Here is a 19,377-nt window from a genome sequence, read left to right on the forward strand (position 1 = left end):
GATATATACTGAAAATTCTGAAGTCCATTAGGCCTCCCTTTTACCTAGTTCCAGTTTTGAAACATAAAAATCCTTACTAACTCAGTGGCCTGCTCTACCTGAATATCCCTTTTAATTTATCATAAAAAGTAAACCTACAATGATAAGGTCCATTAACCCTACCCCACTCCAATCCCAGTTTCTCTAAATTGCAGAACCCACTACATCAGTATAAGACCAATCTAGTTACACCATCTGGGACTGGGAGTAATACAATTGTGTCATTCCTTCCTTCCATGATTAGCTTTATCACCGAGGCGGGGCCACAACCACAGCCCCACCTTTCTCTTCCAAAAAGCACACTGGTCACGTTCCCTACAGCAAATTAAGTTGCACGCTGAAGGATAACGCCAAATGCTTATAGTACACTTGGCTGCTTTGGGAAAGGGGAACTATAAAGATATCAGTGGAGCTTTGGCCTCATCAGACAGAGGCAGAGTTTGGAATGAGGTATGTTTGCTTACTTTTTATGAAATAGAGTACTTCTGGGCTCCGTCAGATATACCCTGGGAATTGGCAACTACCTGGACCTCCCCCTTTTGCAAGGACAGCCCTCAATGAATTCCTCATCCATCTCTAACATGATGAAGCCTCAGACCTACAGTTCCATTTTCAGACAGAAACTGCCAGCCATGTTAAGTGCACATCTAACTGCTGAGTTACTGGTCCCATATTGAATGAATTCTGAATGAACATGTGTATATACCAAATGATTACTTACCATGTTTTATTAAGATGTGTATGGCAGCACAGTAGCCTGACATGACATAAATTACAGGGATTCATTATTTTATTATAATTTGAGGATTAGAAAAGGTTGGGTCATTGGACTAATATGAAATTCTTACTCTAATTCAAATGAGTGATAATCAAAAGGGGTGGGCCATTAGACTAACAGCCACACATCATTTCATTCGAGTATAATAGCAGTGTCATTTGGGCAACAGCAACATGTACCACACAAGACTGTGGGTTCCATTCCCACACCAGGAAGATGGATTGCTGACACTGCAATGCAGCATAAGGTGGATGCTGCACTCCTGAATGTGCCATCCTTTGAGGCCTCATCTGCTTGAGTTAGTGGTAGCTCATGTGGAAGTAAAAGATCCCACAGCACCTATCGAAATGTGTAAAGGAAGTTCCTCAATACCCTAACCAAATTTCCCACAGTAGTATAAATATCACCTTGGGTCTCCCTTGAAGAGAGGCTACTAGTCTAGCAAGACTAACCCAGTCAACAAAGGATAAATTAATATATAAAAATAATACCTTGAGACCCCCCCCCAAAGTATCTGTTATAAGGGTGGACTGGGTTACAGTGAACTAGGGGTATTTCACTGAAAATGGCAGACCATGGTGCAATTATGCTCTATGTTACACCTGCATGAGGTATGCACGGTCTCATGTCATGCTGGGACAAGAACTAACACAAATGCACACACATATGTTCCACTTAATACAACGGCTGGGCACATACATACCACAGTCTCTGTGTTTTGATGTTTTCCTAGCATAGACTGACCCATGCCCTCTCCTAAAGGAAAAGGGGTCACTTGATTCTCCTTCCCCAGGTGGGCCACTGCACACTAATTGAACCAAGACATATGACAGTGCTGGCTACCATCTCACCTCTGTGCTATCGGGCCGGTTAAACATTTATTGTCTTAATATAAACATGAATGCAGAAGGACACAGTCCACGGGAAAACCACAAATTTGTCATACGTTACCATGGATATCAATGGAAGGGGAAGTATATCAAACTGAAAGGGAAATTTAGTTATCTTTTAGATCCATGGCTATTCAGGGAGGCCCATAGCTCATCATGGTAGCATTTTCTGGAGTTGGGGAATAGTCAATGTTTATATTCCTGGTTTATATAACAAGCCCATGACAGACTAACGTGTGCCAAACATCATTGGGAAACTGCTTATAACTGGGTGTAATGTGTATTCGCCACTGTCAGTTTACAGACAAGAGTGTTTATCTCAGAAAGAATATATGATCTGTGAGTTAATGTTTTAGGTACTGCATCAGAATCAACTTCCATATCCAGTCTGTGCAGTGTGTTTGTGCTGCCCATTCATTTCATCTCTTAGAACAGGCTCCTACAACATTGCAAAACAATACCTAATATGGGTTAGGTTATGATGACCTCTGCAATGCTGTTAGTCCTTTCAAATCAAATTAAGTACCTCCACATACATTCAAATGCAGAAGATACAGGAGGGGTGCTAGATCAATCATACTTTATGCAATTATCCTTCAGTTTCTAGTTGTGTCTCCTTTTTACTCTGTACCTGTTAACTTGAACAGTATATTGTACAGTTATAAATGTACAAAATGTTATGCATAAAAAACAGTTTGAGAATACAATACATACCTTACACATTTTTCCACAAATTACAGAAGTCACAATGGATTCTGAAATCTAGTTAGACTAACAGCATTTGTGTGCATGTCCAAAATGAAGCAAATTCATTGTATTGATTAAATAATGTTCAGCTGCATATCCCAAACTCTTTGCAGTCCTTAAATATAGTAAACATTACATTTTAATGCAATATACAGTGCATTTTAAAATAAAGTAAATACATTGTAATGCAACATATTGTACTTTAAAAGAAATGTGGTTCAAAAAGTATTAACATGTAGAGCTGCTAGGACTATCTCCTTTATATAACTTGATGACCTATTTTCTGCCACCTAGGACAGTAGCCAGTATCTGGCCAAAGCAGCCTGGATCTGGTTCACGAGAAATGGAGAATGCAATGGATATGAATTTTAAAATATGCTAAAGCACAATGTAAAGATACTACAAAAAACTGCAATGTAGGTAAAATGGGTAGAAAAGTAGAAAGCAGCACAAGTAACCAATTAATTACAAGCCAGTGTTTACAGTATGTCAAATGCAATGTAACATCAACAGTGTGTTTTATGTTTTCCTCCTTTTTCTTGATGGGTCCCCTGGAAAAGTGGCATCAGATGTCTGCAAAGAACAACACTGGTGATTTCTAGTTCTCCCTCGATCATCAATAGATTCCACCTGACCACAAACAGTAGCAGATGAAGTGGAAATAGATGCAGAATCCCCAGGGACAGATGAAGGATTTCCCTCTGTGTTGGGAACAGCTGAATCATCTGTACTCTGGTCCTCACCCCACATGAAGTGCTTATGGTGAAGCTGCTGAGCAAGAAGCTGTGTGCAGACCTTAGTCAGGGCCTCCAGATTTTTACCCACCTTGATGAATGCACTGGCAACAGCAGCATTGCTCTGTATAAGTTGTTCTTTACTTAGCAGTTGCTCTTTATGACTTCTGAGCACCTGCCCAAGGGCATCAGACTGTTCTACACGCTGCTGTGCAATCTCCTGTCTTAGAAGGTAGACTTCCTGAACTAGACTTCTCTGCACCTCCAAAAATTCATGCTCTACTTCAGTTGAATAATCTCTGTCCTGCTCCTGCCGTTTTCGGCCTTGGCCAGATTTCAATTTTACACGTCCAGTTAGCAGAGAATCCTCATCTTCAGGCAGCTGCTTTACATCTTCATGTGTGGAGTCACAAGGTGGTGGATTATCTTGTGTATCCTCTGCCTGTACCCTGTTACCTCTCTCATCAGAATCATGTCCATGTCTGCTTTTCATCTGGATTAGTGCTTCTGAGTCTTCAGATATGTCTTCTTCAGCCTGCTTGCTGTCCCTAAGAAATAACTCCCTGTTTCCTTTTCCTTCAGTATGTTCTACATTTAAACTTCCAGCATCATCACTGGTAGAACAGGAAGATATTGCTGTATGCTCCTCTGACTGTAAGTCATTGGCTGTTGCTGGAAAACTTAAGGAAGGCCCATCTGAAATACATTTGTTGGTTTCAATGGACGCAGTATTGTTACCACACATTTTCACATTCCCAGGTCGTGTATGTCGATTATTCTGACTATGCTGTGAGACACTGGATGACCACGATGCCACAGATCTTCCATGTAAACCTGACAAATTTCAAACATTGATATCAGTGATATGCAAGTAATACATACATACATTATCTCATAAAAGTGCTTGATGCATTAATGATCATATGGGTTATGGTACTTTATGTATTACCTTTTTTATTTTATTTATTATTATTATTTATTTATTTTTTTACAAACAAGCTAATGATCCAGTTTCTGGAGTCAGGTCGGGTTTCTGGGGTTTGTAAGGGAATAGAGAATTGAGCATGCTAAGTGTGGCCCATCTCTCTAATGGGAAGGCAGCCTTCACTGTCCATGTCCAGCACACCAGATAGAATTCTGCTACAACAGTCAGCAGCCTTTACAGGAAAGAAGAAAACAACACTGTAGACATGTTTAATGCATATACACATTATACACAGCAGAGCTAGGTAGGACATTAGGTAAAGAAAATCTATGTGGGCTTATTGCCTTACTTTTCTATTTCCATTCTGTTTATATCATGTGGATGTCAGGCAATACAGCCTTTCACTTTCATACTCTGCAATTGTTCATACTCTGCCACTGTGGTATGGTTGTGGATAACTTTGATATTATTGGCCATTGTGGCCACTTTGATGTGAAAGACAGAAAAAAGTCACCCGTGTAAAGTAAGCAGTGTAAGTACTTCTGTTAAAAAAAAAAATCATATAACAGTACTGAAATCAGAGTGATGGCCAGTATAACTATTTTAAAAGACAATGTTCCCATTATGCAGTTAGCTACGGTCTCGTGCCAGTATCCAGTGAACTCAGGCATTGGAAGTTGCAAATTTACTGGAGAGAAAGGGACTATCACATGGCATTAACATCAGAGATTAAAATTAGTGAAAAAAAGAGATTATAAGAAAAGTACTGTTTTGTCACACTTATTATAATTATAAATGTTTTAGTAGATCAAATTTGCAGTACTGATTCTTGAGTTTTCCTGCCAATGTAGAGGCCTATGACAGGCCGATTTCTAGAGTCTTTCCATCATCCTTAGCCGATGGAAGTCTGAAGACCAATGTTTGGATGTCAGGGTATAAGACGGGGGCTCCGTCGGCACCATCTTCATGTCTTTCAGCAATAAATGAGCAGTCTGATGCCTGAGGACAGCACCACTTCCCCAGTTATCTGGATTTAAGTGAGAAGGTGGGAAGGACATAGGATGCAGAAAGGGGATGATGGAGATAAAAGTACTAGCTGCAAAAAAAAAAAAAACTTCTCTTCCCCTTGCATTCAGAAGGGGGAGGCAAGTGGTCAGCAGACAGAGAGACTGGAGGGTGGAAGTGTGTACTGCAAAAACTGGTCTACTTGAACATCTACAATTATTGTAAGTATGACAACTGTACTACACTCTTCATAGTCAATGTTGCAGTACTGATTCTTAGGAGGACTCCCAAAACTAAAACGTGGGTGGTGAGTCATCTGTATGACCTTAGGAAATAAGATTTTGCAGGATAGCAGAAGTGAAACCCGCTCTAATCTTGGAGACATTGTTTAGTTTATATTGTTTTGTGAAGGTGTGGAATGAGCTCCACGTGGCTACCTCTAGGATGGCCTGGGTGAGAACCCCTTTGAGGAATGCAGTGGTAGTCACCCCATGTCTAGTGGAGTGGGCTTTAATATGGCCAGGTAAATCTGTTCCATGCTGCGAGTAACAGAACTTAATGCAGTTAACTATCCATTTAAAAACGGTTTGTTTGGAGACAGCTTTGCCCTGCTTATCCTCTGTGAAAGCCACCAACAACTGCTCTATTAGGGCTTCTTGTACTGCCTAAATAGTATCTGATCTGCATGTGCACAGTCAGAGAATGAAGGACTTGCACTGCCCTGTTCTGTGGATTTGGGTAGAGGACTTGCAAATGGAGAGTCTGGTTTAAATTAAGTTCAGATACCACTTTAGGCATAAAGGTTGGGTTGGTTCTGAGGGTGACTAACTCAGTGGAAGACACTGAACTGTCTTTACACATGAAGGCTTGAAGCTCAGAAACTCTCCTAGCTGAAGTTAGAGCTATGAGGAAGGTGGTCTTTCCAGGTGAGCAGATTTAGAAATGTAGTGGCAGCAGGTTCAAAGGAAGGCAGAGTTAGTTTTTCTAAGACATGAATTAAATCCCAAGGTGGAATGAGGTTCTTTCTGGGTGGTCTCAAACGAATCATCCCTTTTAGAAAAAGTTTCATGTGGAGTCTGAGAAAAGAGGTGGAGCATTGTTCAGGCAAAATGAAACTGCAGACACATGGACCTTAATGCTAGAATAGGAAAGAGGCCTGACAGGTACTGCAAGACTGAGTTGATAACTGCTTGAGTAGGGTAAGTGTCATTGCTGAGACACCAGGCATAATTGTCTTTTCCATTTTGCCAGGTATGATTTCCTGGTATTGGGCTTTCTTGCTTCCCTTAAAATGGAGAGCACCACCATGGGATAAGATACCACCCTAGGTGTCAAAACCCAATCTTCCAGGCAGTTAATTTGAGGGTGGCTTGGTGGGAATGGAAGACAGACCCCTTGACCTGGTTGAAGAGATCTATCTCCTGCGGTAGGGTGCAGAATCACCCATTGCTGAGTGTCAAGAAAAGGGAGAATCAGTGTTGTCTCAGCAAGAAGGGGGGCACTTGGATCATGCTGGGTTTGTCCAGCCTGATTCGTTAGTACCCTGTGAACCAGAGGCAAGGGCAGGAATGCGTACAGGAAGCAGTCTGTCCATGTGAAGGAGAATTCATCTGTCTTCCAAGCACCTCTCTGTTGTTTTCTGGAGCAGAACTTTTGTAGTTGCTTCCTGTCAAGAGAGACAAACAGGTCTATTGAGGGGATACCCCCCCACTATGTAGTCAGATCCAAGAAGACCTCTCTTTTCAACATCTATTTATTGGGGTCTAGAAGGTCCCTGCTTGAAGAATTTGCTGGGGTATTCCTCTGGCCTGGAATATAACAGCAATGATGGTTAATCCTATCTCTTGAGACGGCTTCCATTTTTTTCTGGCAAGGCTACACAGGGGGTAGGACAAAGTTCCCCTGGTTTGTTTATGTACCACATAATTGTGGTGTTGCCTGTCCAGATTTGCAGTGTCCCTGAGCTTAAGTTTTGTTGAAAAGCCTTTATGGCCAGGTAGACTGCTAGTAACTCCTTTTGGTTTACATGCAACTTCCTTTGCTGTGGGGACCAAATGCCCTATACCTTCAGGAGACCTATGTCTGGTCTTGTCTGAGTCAACCATAGTGACAATTGCTCCGAGGTTCCTTTGTATGGTGTTCTTCCATCATAGGACTTCTCTTTTCAGGCATGGAAGGAGAGGCAGCAGGGTTTCCAGGGGTTGGGAGTGCTGCTCGCAAATATATTTCAGAAAACACTGGAGTTGCCTCATGTGCAACTTTGCAAATGGAACTATGAGGACGTATGATGCCAGGCATCCCAGTATACTCAGGAATTCTCTTGCATGATGACCTGCTTTGGGAGTAGACTGGTCAGGTAGTCTGTCAAGAAAGCAAACCTGTCTTGGGGCAGGAAGGATTTTTGATGAACAGAGTTTATGATGATTCCCAGTAAGATAATCCTGGTTTGAGGAAGGATTTCAGATTTTTAAGAATTAGGGTGAGATCTACCTTCTAAAAATAGTCTATAGTGATCTGTAAGTCGCCAAGGGTCTCTGAAGTGATCTTCCCTGAATGAGACAGTTATCTACGTAGGGGTAAATAAAACTCCTAGCGGTCTGCAATGTGCTATCAGAGGAGCTAGGCATTTTGTGAAAACTCTGGGTACAGTAGATATCCTAATTCTTAAAGCACAAAACTGGAAGTGAGAACTTCTTGCTACAAATCATAGGTACTTTCTGCAACTGACTAGTGTAGAGACATGGAGTTAAGCATACCTTAGGTTCATGGGAACCATGGAGGAATCTTAGAAGAACACAGGCAGTAATTTTTGCAATGTACAAGTTTTGAATTTTGGGATGAAAAGGAACTTGTTTAGCTTTGGGAGGTCCAAGATGGGTCTCCAAGTGCTTTCTTTTGTTGGGACTAGAAAAGTACAGTTTTGTACCTACCATAAATGTAGATGTTCGAAGATCCGCATTGCTGCAGTCCTTACACTTGGGTAGTCCGCTGTCCTCGGTCGGCCCGAATATCAAAGTATAAGGCTGACGTCGGTCAAGGCGCATTTGACTGACATCAGGACGTCAGGGTACAAATGCGCATGACCGACGTCATATCCTCAGTCTTTTCTTGCCCCAGATGTCAGAAGACCCTAAAAATAAAGGTCAAAACCAAAAGACAGCAAATAACCAACCAACCACCCTTGCACTAACTATATGTACAATATATACAATATACACAAAATGTAAAACCCAACCCACACAACCACCTCTAACTGCAGAGGGGAAGGAGGGAGGGTAAATTGGACTGCAGCAATGTGGATCTTCGAACATCTACATTTATGGTAGGTACAAAACTGTACTATGTTCTTCGTCTCACATTGCTGCAGTCCTTACACTTGGGTAGAATCCCAAAGCAGAGGTAAGGGAGGATGGCTAACTACAAGGAAGCAGGAGCTGCCAACATGCCCTGCAAAACAGCAGTGGCAAAACCAGCCCTGGATTTAGAGTAAAGTGGCAGGTGATAATGCCTAGAGAAAGTATGCACTGAACTCCAAGTAGCTGCCTCCAAAATATCCTTGGTTGCCACTCCCTCAAAAAGCTGTTGAAGTGGCAGTAGCCCTAGTGGAATGAGGCCTAATCCCAGCTGGAACCTCCTTGCCATGATGGGAATAACAGAAAGCAATGCAAAACCCAATCCACTTAGAAATAGTTTGTTTTGACACAGGCTTGCCCTGAGAACTCAAAGCAAAAGAAACAAACAACTGCTGAGACTGCCTGAACCCTTTAGTTCTGTCCAAATAATAACGCAACTGCCTGTGTACATCTAAAGTGTGCAAAATCTTTTCCCTTTATTTTGGGGATTTGCATAAAAGTAGGCAAATGAATAGTTTGGTTTAAAGCCACACTAGAAACCACCTTCGCATAAAGGAAGGATTAGTACGTAATGATACCCTATCCTTATGGAAAATCAAGAAAGGCTCAACTGCCATAAGGGCCTGCAATTCAGAAACCCTTCTTGCAGAGGTAATTGCCAACAAAAAAGCAGTCTTCCATGATAAATATTTCAACTCAGAAGTAGCTGCAGGCTCAAAAGGTTGTAGAGTGAGTTTCTCCAACACAAAATTGAGATCCCAAGCAGGAGTAGGAGCTCTTCGTGGGGGTCTTGTATTCTTTGCCCCTCTAAGAAATTGCTTGAACAAAGGATGAGAAAACAATGGTGGGACACAATCATAGTGAGCCGAAATTGCTGCAGCATGAACCTTAATAGAAGAGAAAGACAAACCTTTGTCCAGTAACTCAGTAAGATATTGAAGAGCCACACTCAAATTAGGCTCAGAAACATCAAAATCTTTTGCTGCACTCCAAAATAAAAATCTCTTCCATTTATCTGCGTACACTTTCCTTGTACTAGGCCTTCTAGCTTCCAAAATCACATTCAAAACTCGTTGTGGAAGTTGAGACCCTCTATGGTTCAAAACAGAATATGCCAGGCTGTTAGGTGAAGAGAGTGAAGTTTGACATTCAGCAAATGGCTGTCCTCCTGTGACAACAGGTGTGGAATCAAGGCAAAGGCCATGGAGGCTTCCGCAGACTACTCAGTAATGGGTACCAGTGCTGTCGAGGCCAATCTGGAGCTATTAAAATCATCCTTGGCTTGTCCTGTCTGACCTTTAGAAGTACCTTTGGGAGGAGAGGCAGTGGAGGAAAGGCATACACATGAAGATTGCTCCAATTGAAAGAAAGAGCATCCACTTTCCAAGCTGTGGGATGAAACCTTTTGTGCAAAACTTTGGCAGCTGATGGTTTAGTGGAGAAGCGAACAGATCTATGTCTGGAGTTCCCCATGACACTGTCAATTTCTGAAATACATGAGGATCCAATTTCCACTCGTGGGGATCCATAATTGTCTGCTCAACACATCTGCTAAGGAGTTCTGTGCTCCTGGCAGAAACCTTGCCTGAAGATTGAGCTGTAAACTGAGAGCAGTCTCCCACAAAATCATTGCTTGCCTGCATAGAGGATAAGAATCGTTGCCTTGCTTGTTGATGTACCACATGACAGTTGTGTTGTCTGTTAGAATCAACACCTGCCCTGGAAGAAGTAAATCCTTGAAAGCTATTAATGCAAACTGGACTGCTAACATCTCCTTCAGGTTGATATGTAGATGTTGTAGTCTGGCAGGCCACTTGTCTTGTATCCACTTTCCATTTAGATGAGCTCCCAAGCTTTGTCTGAGGCATCTGTCGTTAAAATCTGACTCGCCTCTGGCCGGGTCACAGAGAGTCCCTTGTTTAGGTGACATTCCTGAGCCCACCACAAAAATTCCTTTTGAATGCAAGGTATTATTTGAATGACAGTGTCCAGATCCTGGCAGTGCTGTGTCCATACATTTTGAGATACCATTGCAGCTTCCTCATATGCAGTTTGGCATTGGGAAGCACCAGAATACAAGATGCCATGAACCCTAAGGCTTGAAGGACTGTCCTTGCAGTCAGCCCGGACTGATGAGATAGCTGATGGAAGTAAAGGGATAGACTCTTTTGTTTGTCCGGGGTTAAAAAGGCCATCTGGGATGCTGTATTCAGTCTCACACCCAGAAAGCACATGTCCTGAGAGGGTACTAGACTGGACTTTATTTCGTTCACAGAATACCCCAGGCATCTTAGCACTGCTATCACATATTCCAAATGATGAAGAAGCTCTTCCTTCCTTGAGCCAGAATCAGGCAGTCGTCCAAATAAGGATAGATCTGTATTCCTTTTAGCCTGAAGAAAGCTATCACTGGAGCCAGAACTTTCGTGAATACTCTGGGCACAGTAGATAAGCCAAAGGGCAATGCAGAGAACTGATAGTGAGAAGTCCCAGCTCGAAAACGCAGATACTTCCTGCAACTTAGTCTGATAGGAACATGAAGGTAAGCCTCCTTGAGATCCACAGTTACCATCCAATGATCTTTGCCCAGCAGAGGTAAAAGCTGCTGTAACGTCAACATTTTGAACTTGGGAATGTCCAGATAAGTGTTGAGGGTAGATAAATCCAAAATTGGTCTCCACGTGTTCCCCTTCTTTGGTACTAGGAACAGGCGAGAATAAAATCCTAGGCCCACTTCTGGCATAGGGACCGGCTGTATGGCCCCTATTTGGAGTAACAGAGAAACTTGCTTGTGAGCCTCTATTCTTTGTTGAGGAGGAACGTCTGGCATGCCTTTGAAAGGAGGCAAGGTATGGAAATAAAACCTGTAACCATGGTGTATGATATCCAATACCCATCTGTCTTGGGTAATTAAACTCCAATTTTCTTTGAAAAGTGCCAACCTTCCTCCCAAAGGTGCTGCCAGACGAGAAGGCTCTGGCAGCTGAAAAGGTAGGTCATTGGGTCTGTTTACGAAAGGACTGACCCCTGCCCTCACCCGAAGACTGTGCAGGAGAACTCCCTGTTCTAGGCCTGAAAGAGCCCTGAGCTCTGCCCCTACCACGTCTAGATCTACCCCTAGACTGGGAATCATAAGAAGGATACGTCCACCCCTTAGTAGGCCAATTTCTACTAAACTTTGGAGGCTGGACCTGCAAAATCTTTAACAGTCTGCATAGACTTAGCCTTGTCTTCCATTTTCTTTAAAACTGCCTCAACAGGAAGACCAAACAACACGTCAGATTGTAAAGGAGCATCTAAAATCCTTGTTTTAACATGTTCAGACAAATTTTGATCCCTTAGCCAGGCGTGCCTGCGAAGAACTGACCCAGTGGCAGCCACCCTAGACGAGGCCTGTACAGCATCAAAACCACATTGCAAAGAATGCTTACCCACCTGTTCAGAAACATGCACTAAATCTTGCAACTCTTTACAATCAATACCTACTGCCAGAGCATCAACCTTAGACTTTAATTGTGAAAGGAGATAGTTCTGGTATTTCAACATGTGAAACTGGCAATTCAAAGCCCTCATAGCAAGAGTGGAAGAAGTATAAACTTTCTTTCCCCATCTATCCAAGGCCCTAGCCTCTTTGTCTGCAGGAACCGGATTCTTAACAACAGAAGCCTTAACACCCTTAGGCCCCTGACTAACAGTTTCTGGGTCAGCCCTAGGACTCTTAAAAGATACTTATGAGCTTCAGGCACCCTGTAGTACCTATCCGGCTTAACAGGAGCAGGAGGCAAAGAATCAGGATTAAGAGAAGCCTCTGTAAAACATCTTCTACTACATCCAAAACAGGAGGTATAGCCAAAGGCCTATGCTGGGGTAAAACAAAATTCCCTAAGCCTTTTCCTGGAATCAGAGAAGTCCTGACCTTCCCACTTAAAATGCTCCCTCATGGAATGAAGAGTTTCTGAAAAGAAAAATCCTCAGGAGGAGAAGCAGAAGGAGTAGAATCATCCACATCAGAATCAGAATAAGGAGAGTACTCCTGCAAGTCTTCAGCCAAAGACTCTGAAACATCTGAAGCCTGCTCAAAACCCCCAGCTCAGGCTCCAACCTAGGTCTCTTATCAGGAGGGGCATAGAACCCTAATTAAAGTAATCAAATCTTCTGCCATTTTAAGCATATGCTTCTTGGGCACAGTACCTGAAGAGCTAGGGGTAACACCAACTGAAGCCAAACCTGGCCTGCCCTGGGAGAAGCCTTTGAAACAGAAGGAGAGGGCCTAGCCACCCTAGGAAGGGAGGGAGTATAGTAACCTGAGAAGCCCCTCAGCCTGACATGCCTCCTGAGAGGCCACATCTTGCAATAATAAGTCTCACCCTGGGAACCCAAAGAAACCTCCGTGAGCCACCGGCTCCACCGACACCTCTAAAGAACCGGCGTCCGTACAGACGGTTCTTCTAGCCTAGGCTTAACTGCCTTGTCCTTGCGCTTCTTGAAGAAGCGGCCGGAGCATCTGACGGCATTTTATAATTACACCGCTTCCCAAAGACTAACCTTGCACAATCCAACCTTCTCTTTATAGTGCGTTTATTAAATCTAGCACAAGAGCGACAGCCAACAATGTCGTGCTCAGGCCCTAAGCAAGGAATACACAAAGTATGATAATCTCTATGCGGTATTTGTTTCCCACAAGAAATGCAATTATTGACTTTTTCTGACATCCGTAAATCACTGAGGCAAGAAAAAACTAAAATATTCCCCAACGGGGTACTTAGCCAACTTTGAACTCGGTCTGAAACTTCGAAATCGAAAAATCTCAGAACGCCAACCGCCACTTGCAATGCTGCTTCTGCATCGGACCATGCGGCAAAAAAGACTGAGGATATGGCGTCGGTCATGCGCATTTGTACCCTGACGTCCTGATGTCAGTCAAATGCGCCTTGACCGACGTCAGCCTTATACTTTGATATTCGGGCCGACCGAGGACAGCGGACTACCCAAGTGTAAGGACTGCAGCAATGTGAGATGAAGAACATCATCCTTGAGTAGAAACCTTTTTCTTCTCATTCTGGAGGGACAGGCTGAATATGATTCTTGCTGATGTAGCTCACTGAAGATAGGTGGTAAAGGGACTTTCGTGCTCTTTTGGTGGTTTTGTCCCAAGAAGGGTAGAATTTCTCTGAATTGAGTATAGTACCTTCTCTACGATGATAAGGACCCACTAGTCCCTGGTGATGGATTTCCAGTGGTTTAGGAAGACAGATAGTCTTCCTAGTAAAGGTCTAGAAGGGATGGGAAGGGGTAAGGGCAGGAGGGGTAAAACATAATCACAGTTGCTCTCAGTGGTAGGTGGGTTCCTTGGAGCCTCCTGCCCTATGAGATTGTTCTGTCTGCCATCTCCCAGTTTGTCTTGGTCTTTTACCATGGGGAGGCCTCCCCTTGTCTTGTCTAGGTGGGAAAGGCCAAGGTTTTGAAGGCTAATACCTATTGTACCTTGGGGGGTTGGAGACAGGTATAATTCCTACATAGGGTTAATTTGGTTTCCTTTTTTGTACAGTTTCTCAAAAACTTGCTCAGCTGGTGGACAAAGAATTCCTTGTCCAATGAGGCCTCTAGTAGTTCAACCTTTATCTGATCTGACAAGGCTGGGTCCTGAGCCATGCATGTCTGCAGACGACAGAACCTGTGGCAGCTGCTCTGCTTAAAGCATCAATTTTAGACATATCTAGAGACTTGTAAAGCTTCTATAGATATCTCTTTGATTTCCTTCACTAAGGTCCTATATGCAATACAGTCTACCTTAGCTAGCATTTTGCCTTTAATAGACTCAAGTTACTTAAGCAAATGGAATTCACAATTCAGGGTGCTCACTGCTAGGGTGGCAGAGGCATGGGCTTTCTTCCTAAATCTGTCTAGTAATCTGCTTTCCCTGTCATTAGGTAGGGATGTCTTGTTGGTCCTTTATGTGTAATAACTTTATTGGATTCAGTGAAGACAACAGAAGGATCAGTCATTAAGATTTTTATAGATGTGTTTGAGTTTCAAAGTTTAATCAGAGGAAGGGATAGAGAGGCAGGGTATACAGCTATATCTTCAAAGACATCATTGAATACAACATGTACTGTTGGAAAGCCAGTGGTCTCGGTGAAAGTAAACTTCAGAATTCCCTGTATGGGTCTGGGCCTGGGAGAACTGCTTACTTTCTCAAATGAAAGCCTCCTTTATTCTATGTAAAATATCACTGATGGAAAGGTCCGATTGGGAGGGGCCAGAAAACAGAGGATCACCCGAGTCTGGGTAAGTTTGATGAGGCAAGTGTCCAGAGTAACACAATTCCTCCTCATCCTCAGAGCTAGAGGAATTGTCCTTTTCCTGAAAAGCTACTTTCCTGCTCCTTTTAGCTGGAGAGGCCTTGGAGGTGGATAAAAGAGATGGCTCTCTGGATTTCATGAAATCCATAAACTCCTGTGCTGTTTTAAGGAGGTCTTGGGCTTTGGACTGAATAGAGGTGGTGGCAAAACAAATAAAGTGATTTGCTTTGAATTGGTTGTCCATTTTACAGGAGTGACCAGGATGCAGCTGTCCAACCACAACTTCAGTTGTGACTTCGGTAGTCAGGGAAGACATGGAGTCTCCCCTGATAGATGTGGTGCGGATGTTGGAAGCTGAGGTCTGCAGAGTGAATTCAGACCTGACTGACATGTGAACAATGGTGGCATTTGAGGAAAGGCCAGAAACCATGGAGGACTCCAGAAGAGTCACATTAGAGGTTTTCAGCCTATGAGTTGCTGGACCAAGAGGCTGCAAAGGTGCCACAGCTAGGTTGATTAACATAAAAGAGATAGCCGAAGCTTTTTGGAAATGTCATTGTCCTTTTTCCAATGATTGTAACAGATGCCAGAGTATGCAGAGTCACTGTGGTAGCAGTAGATTGCAATGCCACTGAGGAAACCAAGAAGATGACTCTGTATGGTCGGGCAAGAACCTTGGCCCTATGTTTGAGCGGTTTTGAATGGACTTTTGACAGTTAGGACAGTTACAGATGTCATGTTGAGGCACCAAGTAGAACAGACAAAACTAGTGAAAATCTTATGTGGGATTTGTGTCCCACACTTCAAGTAACTGTTTACTTTTCTGAATATTATATTAGTAGAGAAATTTCCGCAGGAGGGTACTTATCTGACTGGGAAGAGAAGAAGGATCTCTGGAAACATAAGTCAACCTATGAACTGCAAGTGTATTGAACATATGTTGAAGTGCACCGGACCGCATGGCTAGAAAGAAAGTACAGTTTTGTACCTACCATAAATGTAGATGTCCGATAGATATGCAACTGCAGTCATAACATATGGGTTGTCCTGCCTCAGGCAGCCCTCGGTCGGCCGAATTCCAAAGTCTGGGTCCGGCGTCGGCTGGTGTCGCCTCCTCTCTGACGTCACAATGGCTGGAGTATAAAGGCATCGGCCGACGCCATCTTCTTCAGTGTTTCTTGCCCCAGATGCCAGTTGCCCTCCTAGGAAGGCTAAATTTGGTAAATGGATAAAATAATCCCAAACATGCACAACAGTAATAAACAGATACACCATAGGAGATACCCCCAGCTGAAGGGAAGAGGGGTAGGGACCCAAAAAGAAGGATACAGAGGGGTAGGAGGGTGGGAAAATCTGACTGCAGTTGCATATCTATAGGACATCTACATTTATGGTAGGTACAAAACTGTACTATGTCCTTCAAGAATGCAACTGCAGTCATAACATATGGGTTGAGTACCATAGCCAAGCTGGGGTGGATGGAACTATGATAAGGATGGTGTAGCTAAAATCCCTGCAGGACTGCCGAAGCAAAGCCTGCTCGGATCTGGAGTATAAGGGCAGGTTGTAGTGCTTGGTAAATGTATGCACGGAGCTCCATGTAGCAGCTTCTAAAATGTCCTTTGTTGCCACTCCTCTTAGGAAAGCTGTGGAAGTGGCTATAGCTCTGGTGGAATGTGGCCTGATATTGGCTGGCACACCTTTTCCATGGAAAGAATAGCAAAATCTGATGCAATGTCCAATCCATTTTGAAATTGTTTGCTTGGAGATTGCTTTTCCTTGTACTCCAGCAGCATAGGCTACAAACAGCTGGTCAGACCTTCTGGTGGCCTTAGTTCTGTCCAAGTAGTAGCGTAATTGTCTGTGTATGTCCAAAGTATGCAGTAGTTTTTCCCCCTTATTTTGAGGATGGGGAAGAATGCAGGTAGATGAATAGCTTGATTTAGAGACACCCTGGAAATTACTTTTGGCATGAATGTAGGATTGGTTCTTAGAGAGACTCTGTCTTGATGAAAAATGAGGAAGGGGGGCACTGCCATGAGTGCCTGTATCTCGAAACTCTTCTTGCAGAGGTGACTGCCAATAAGAAGGCCGTCTTCCATGACAGAAATTGCATTTCTGAGGTTGCTGCTGGCTCAAATGGAGGAAGAGTTAGTTTTTCCAACACGTAGTTGAGGTCCCATGCAGGTACTGGCTGTTTTCTGGGAGGTTTGATATTCTTTATCCCTCTTAGAAACTGTCTTAGCAGAGGATGCGAAAACACTGGAGGGTCACAGTTGTATTTTGCTGAGATTGCTGAGGCATGAATCTTTATTGAGAAGTATGAGAGTCCAGTATGAAATAGTTCTGCCAAGTATTCTAATATTTGAGGTATACTCAGTAATGCTGTGTCCTGACCCCTGTTGGCATTCCAGATACTGAATCTCTTCCACTTGGCTGAATAGGTTTTTCTGGTGGAAGGTCTGCGTGCTTCCAGCAAGATCTCTTGAACAGATTTGGAAAGAGAGTTTGGTGTTGAAGTCATGGTAGCCTCCAGGCTGTCAGATGCAATGTTTTCAGGTCTTGATGTACAGTCCTGTAATTGTGTTGAGTTAGGAGCAGGGGCCATAGGGTCAGAGGCCATGGCTTGGTCCGAGTTATGGTCAATAGCAATGGGTACCAGTGTTGCCTCGGCCAGTCTGGAGCTATCAAGATGCCTGTTGGTTATTCTGCTTTGATCTTCAGTATCACCTTGGTCAGCAGAGGCAGGGGAGGAATGCATAAATTTTAGAGAATTCCAGCTGAAGGAGAGAGCATCCGTTTCCAAGCTAGAGGGTGGTGAGTCCTTGTGCAGAACTTTTCCAGGTGATGATTTAAGTGGGAAGCAAAAGATCTACGTCCGTCTTCCCCATGTCCTTGCCAGTTGAGAGAAAATGTGAGGGTGCAGCATCCATTCGTGTGGATCCATGAAATTTCTGCTCAGATTGTCCGCCAGTACATTGTCCTTGCCTGGTACAAACTGGGATTGTAAATGTATCCTCAGGCTCAGGGATTTTTCCCAGAGAAGCATTGTAAGTCTGCAGAGGGGGTAAGAATGAGTGCCTCCCTGCTTGTTTATGTACCACATGACAGTAGTGTTGTCTGTCCTTATTAGCAAATATCCCTGTTTTAGTGTTTTTTCGAAAGTCTCGATGGCATGTATCACTGCCAACATCTCCCTTTGGTTTATGTGCAGATGTCTTTCCTTTGGCGTCCAAAGACCTTGAATGCATCTGCCCTCCATGTGCGCCCCCCATCCATGGTCTGAGGCGTCTGTTGTTATCATTTGGTCTGCTTGAGGTCTGTTGAAAGGCATGCCTTCGTTTAGTTGACTGGCTTGAGCCCACCATAGAAATTCCTTCTGCAGACATGGAATAAGTGGGATTATGTCCTCTAGGCTGTTGTTGTGTTGAGACCATAAGTTTTTAAAATACCATTGCAGCTTTCTCATATGAAGTCTTGCCAAAGGTATCAGAAGGATGCAAAATGCCATGAAACCCAGGGCCTGCAGGATTTTCCTTGCAGTCAGCTGGGAAAGCTTTGATAGGCCTTTGAAGTACTCTGGTAAATGCTGCTGTTTTTCCTCTGTGAGGTAGGCCATTTGTTTTTCCGTGTCCAGTTTGGCTCCTAGGAATATAATTTGTTGGGATGGCAGTAAGTTTGACTTCTGAATGTTGACTGTGTATCCCAAGGCCTGCAGTAGATGCATGACATAGTCCAAATTCCCTTTTAAGGTTTGTTTGTTGTCTGCTTGTATGAGACAGTCATCCAATTAGGGGTATATTTGAATCCCCTGCAGTCTGCAGTGTGCCACTACTGATGCCAGGCATTTCGTGAACACTCTGGGTGCAGTAGATAAGCCAAACGGCAATGCTGAGAATTGATAATGCTCTGTCCCTGCAAGAAATCTGAAGTATCTTCTGCAGCTTTGTCTGATTGGGACATGCAGGTATGCCTCCTTGAGGTCCAGAGTGACCAGCCAAGACCCCTTGCCCAACATAGGAAGAAGTTGCTGCAACGTCAGCATTTTGAACTTTGGCACAATGAGGAAAGTATTTAGAGTTGACAAGTCCAGTATGGGTCTCCATTTGTTTTCTTTTCTTGGAACAAGGAACAGTCTTGAATAAAATCCCTGGCCTTGTTCCTGAGGAGGAACCCTTTCTATTGCTTTTATACTTAATAGCTTGGAAACTTGAGTGAGTGCCTCTGCCCTTTGATGATGTGGCAGGTTTGGCATGCCTTGTTTTATTGGTAATGTGTGGAAGTGGAATCTGTAACCTTTGTCTATCAAATCCAGAATCCAATTGTCCTTGGTTAAGATATGCCAGTTTTGTGAGAATATGGCTAATTTTCCGCCCAAAGGTGCTTCTCTTTGAACCTTTGTAGGCGGTATGAAAGTCAAGTCATTGTGATTGTCCTTGTGGTGCAGCTGAATTGTCTGCGCCACTTCTTTGATTTGGAGGTTGCCATTGGCGTCCCCTGTAAGATCCTCTGTATTGCCCTCTACCTCGGGCACGTCTGCTTTTTCCCCTTTGAAACTTGTCAGAGCCGGGGAAGGACCAATTCTTGGAGGGCCAGTTTCTGCT

General features: G+C 43.5%; 1 protein-coding gene across 2 annotated transcripts in view; it reads right to left on the reverse strand.

The window, feature by feature from the left end:
* Window positions 1–2,575: 2,575 nt before the first annotated feature.
* The window catches only part of LOC122807628 (t-SNARE domain-containing protein 1-like), a 607,102-nt gene continuing 590,300 nt past the window's right edge, over window positions 2,576–19,377 (reverse strand). For both annotated transcript variants that reach the window (XM_044078556.1, XM_044078546.1), the window contains exon 4: window positions 2,576–4,022. In XM_044078556.1, the coding sequence (XP_043934491.1) occupies window positions 2,974–4,022 (1,049 nt within the window). In that variant the 3' untranslated portion in view covers window positions 2,576–2,973. The remainder of the gene's footprint in view (window positions 4,023–19,377) is intronic.

Source organism: Protopterus annectens, chromosome 1.part1 (genome assembly GCF_019279795.1).
Source record: "Protopterus annectens isolate FY-2018-M chromosome 1.part1, PAN1.0, whole genome shotgun sequence".
NCBI lineage: Eukaryota > Metazoa > Chordata > Ceratodontiformes > Protopteridae > Protopterus > Protopterus annectens.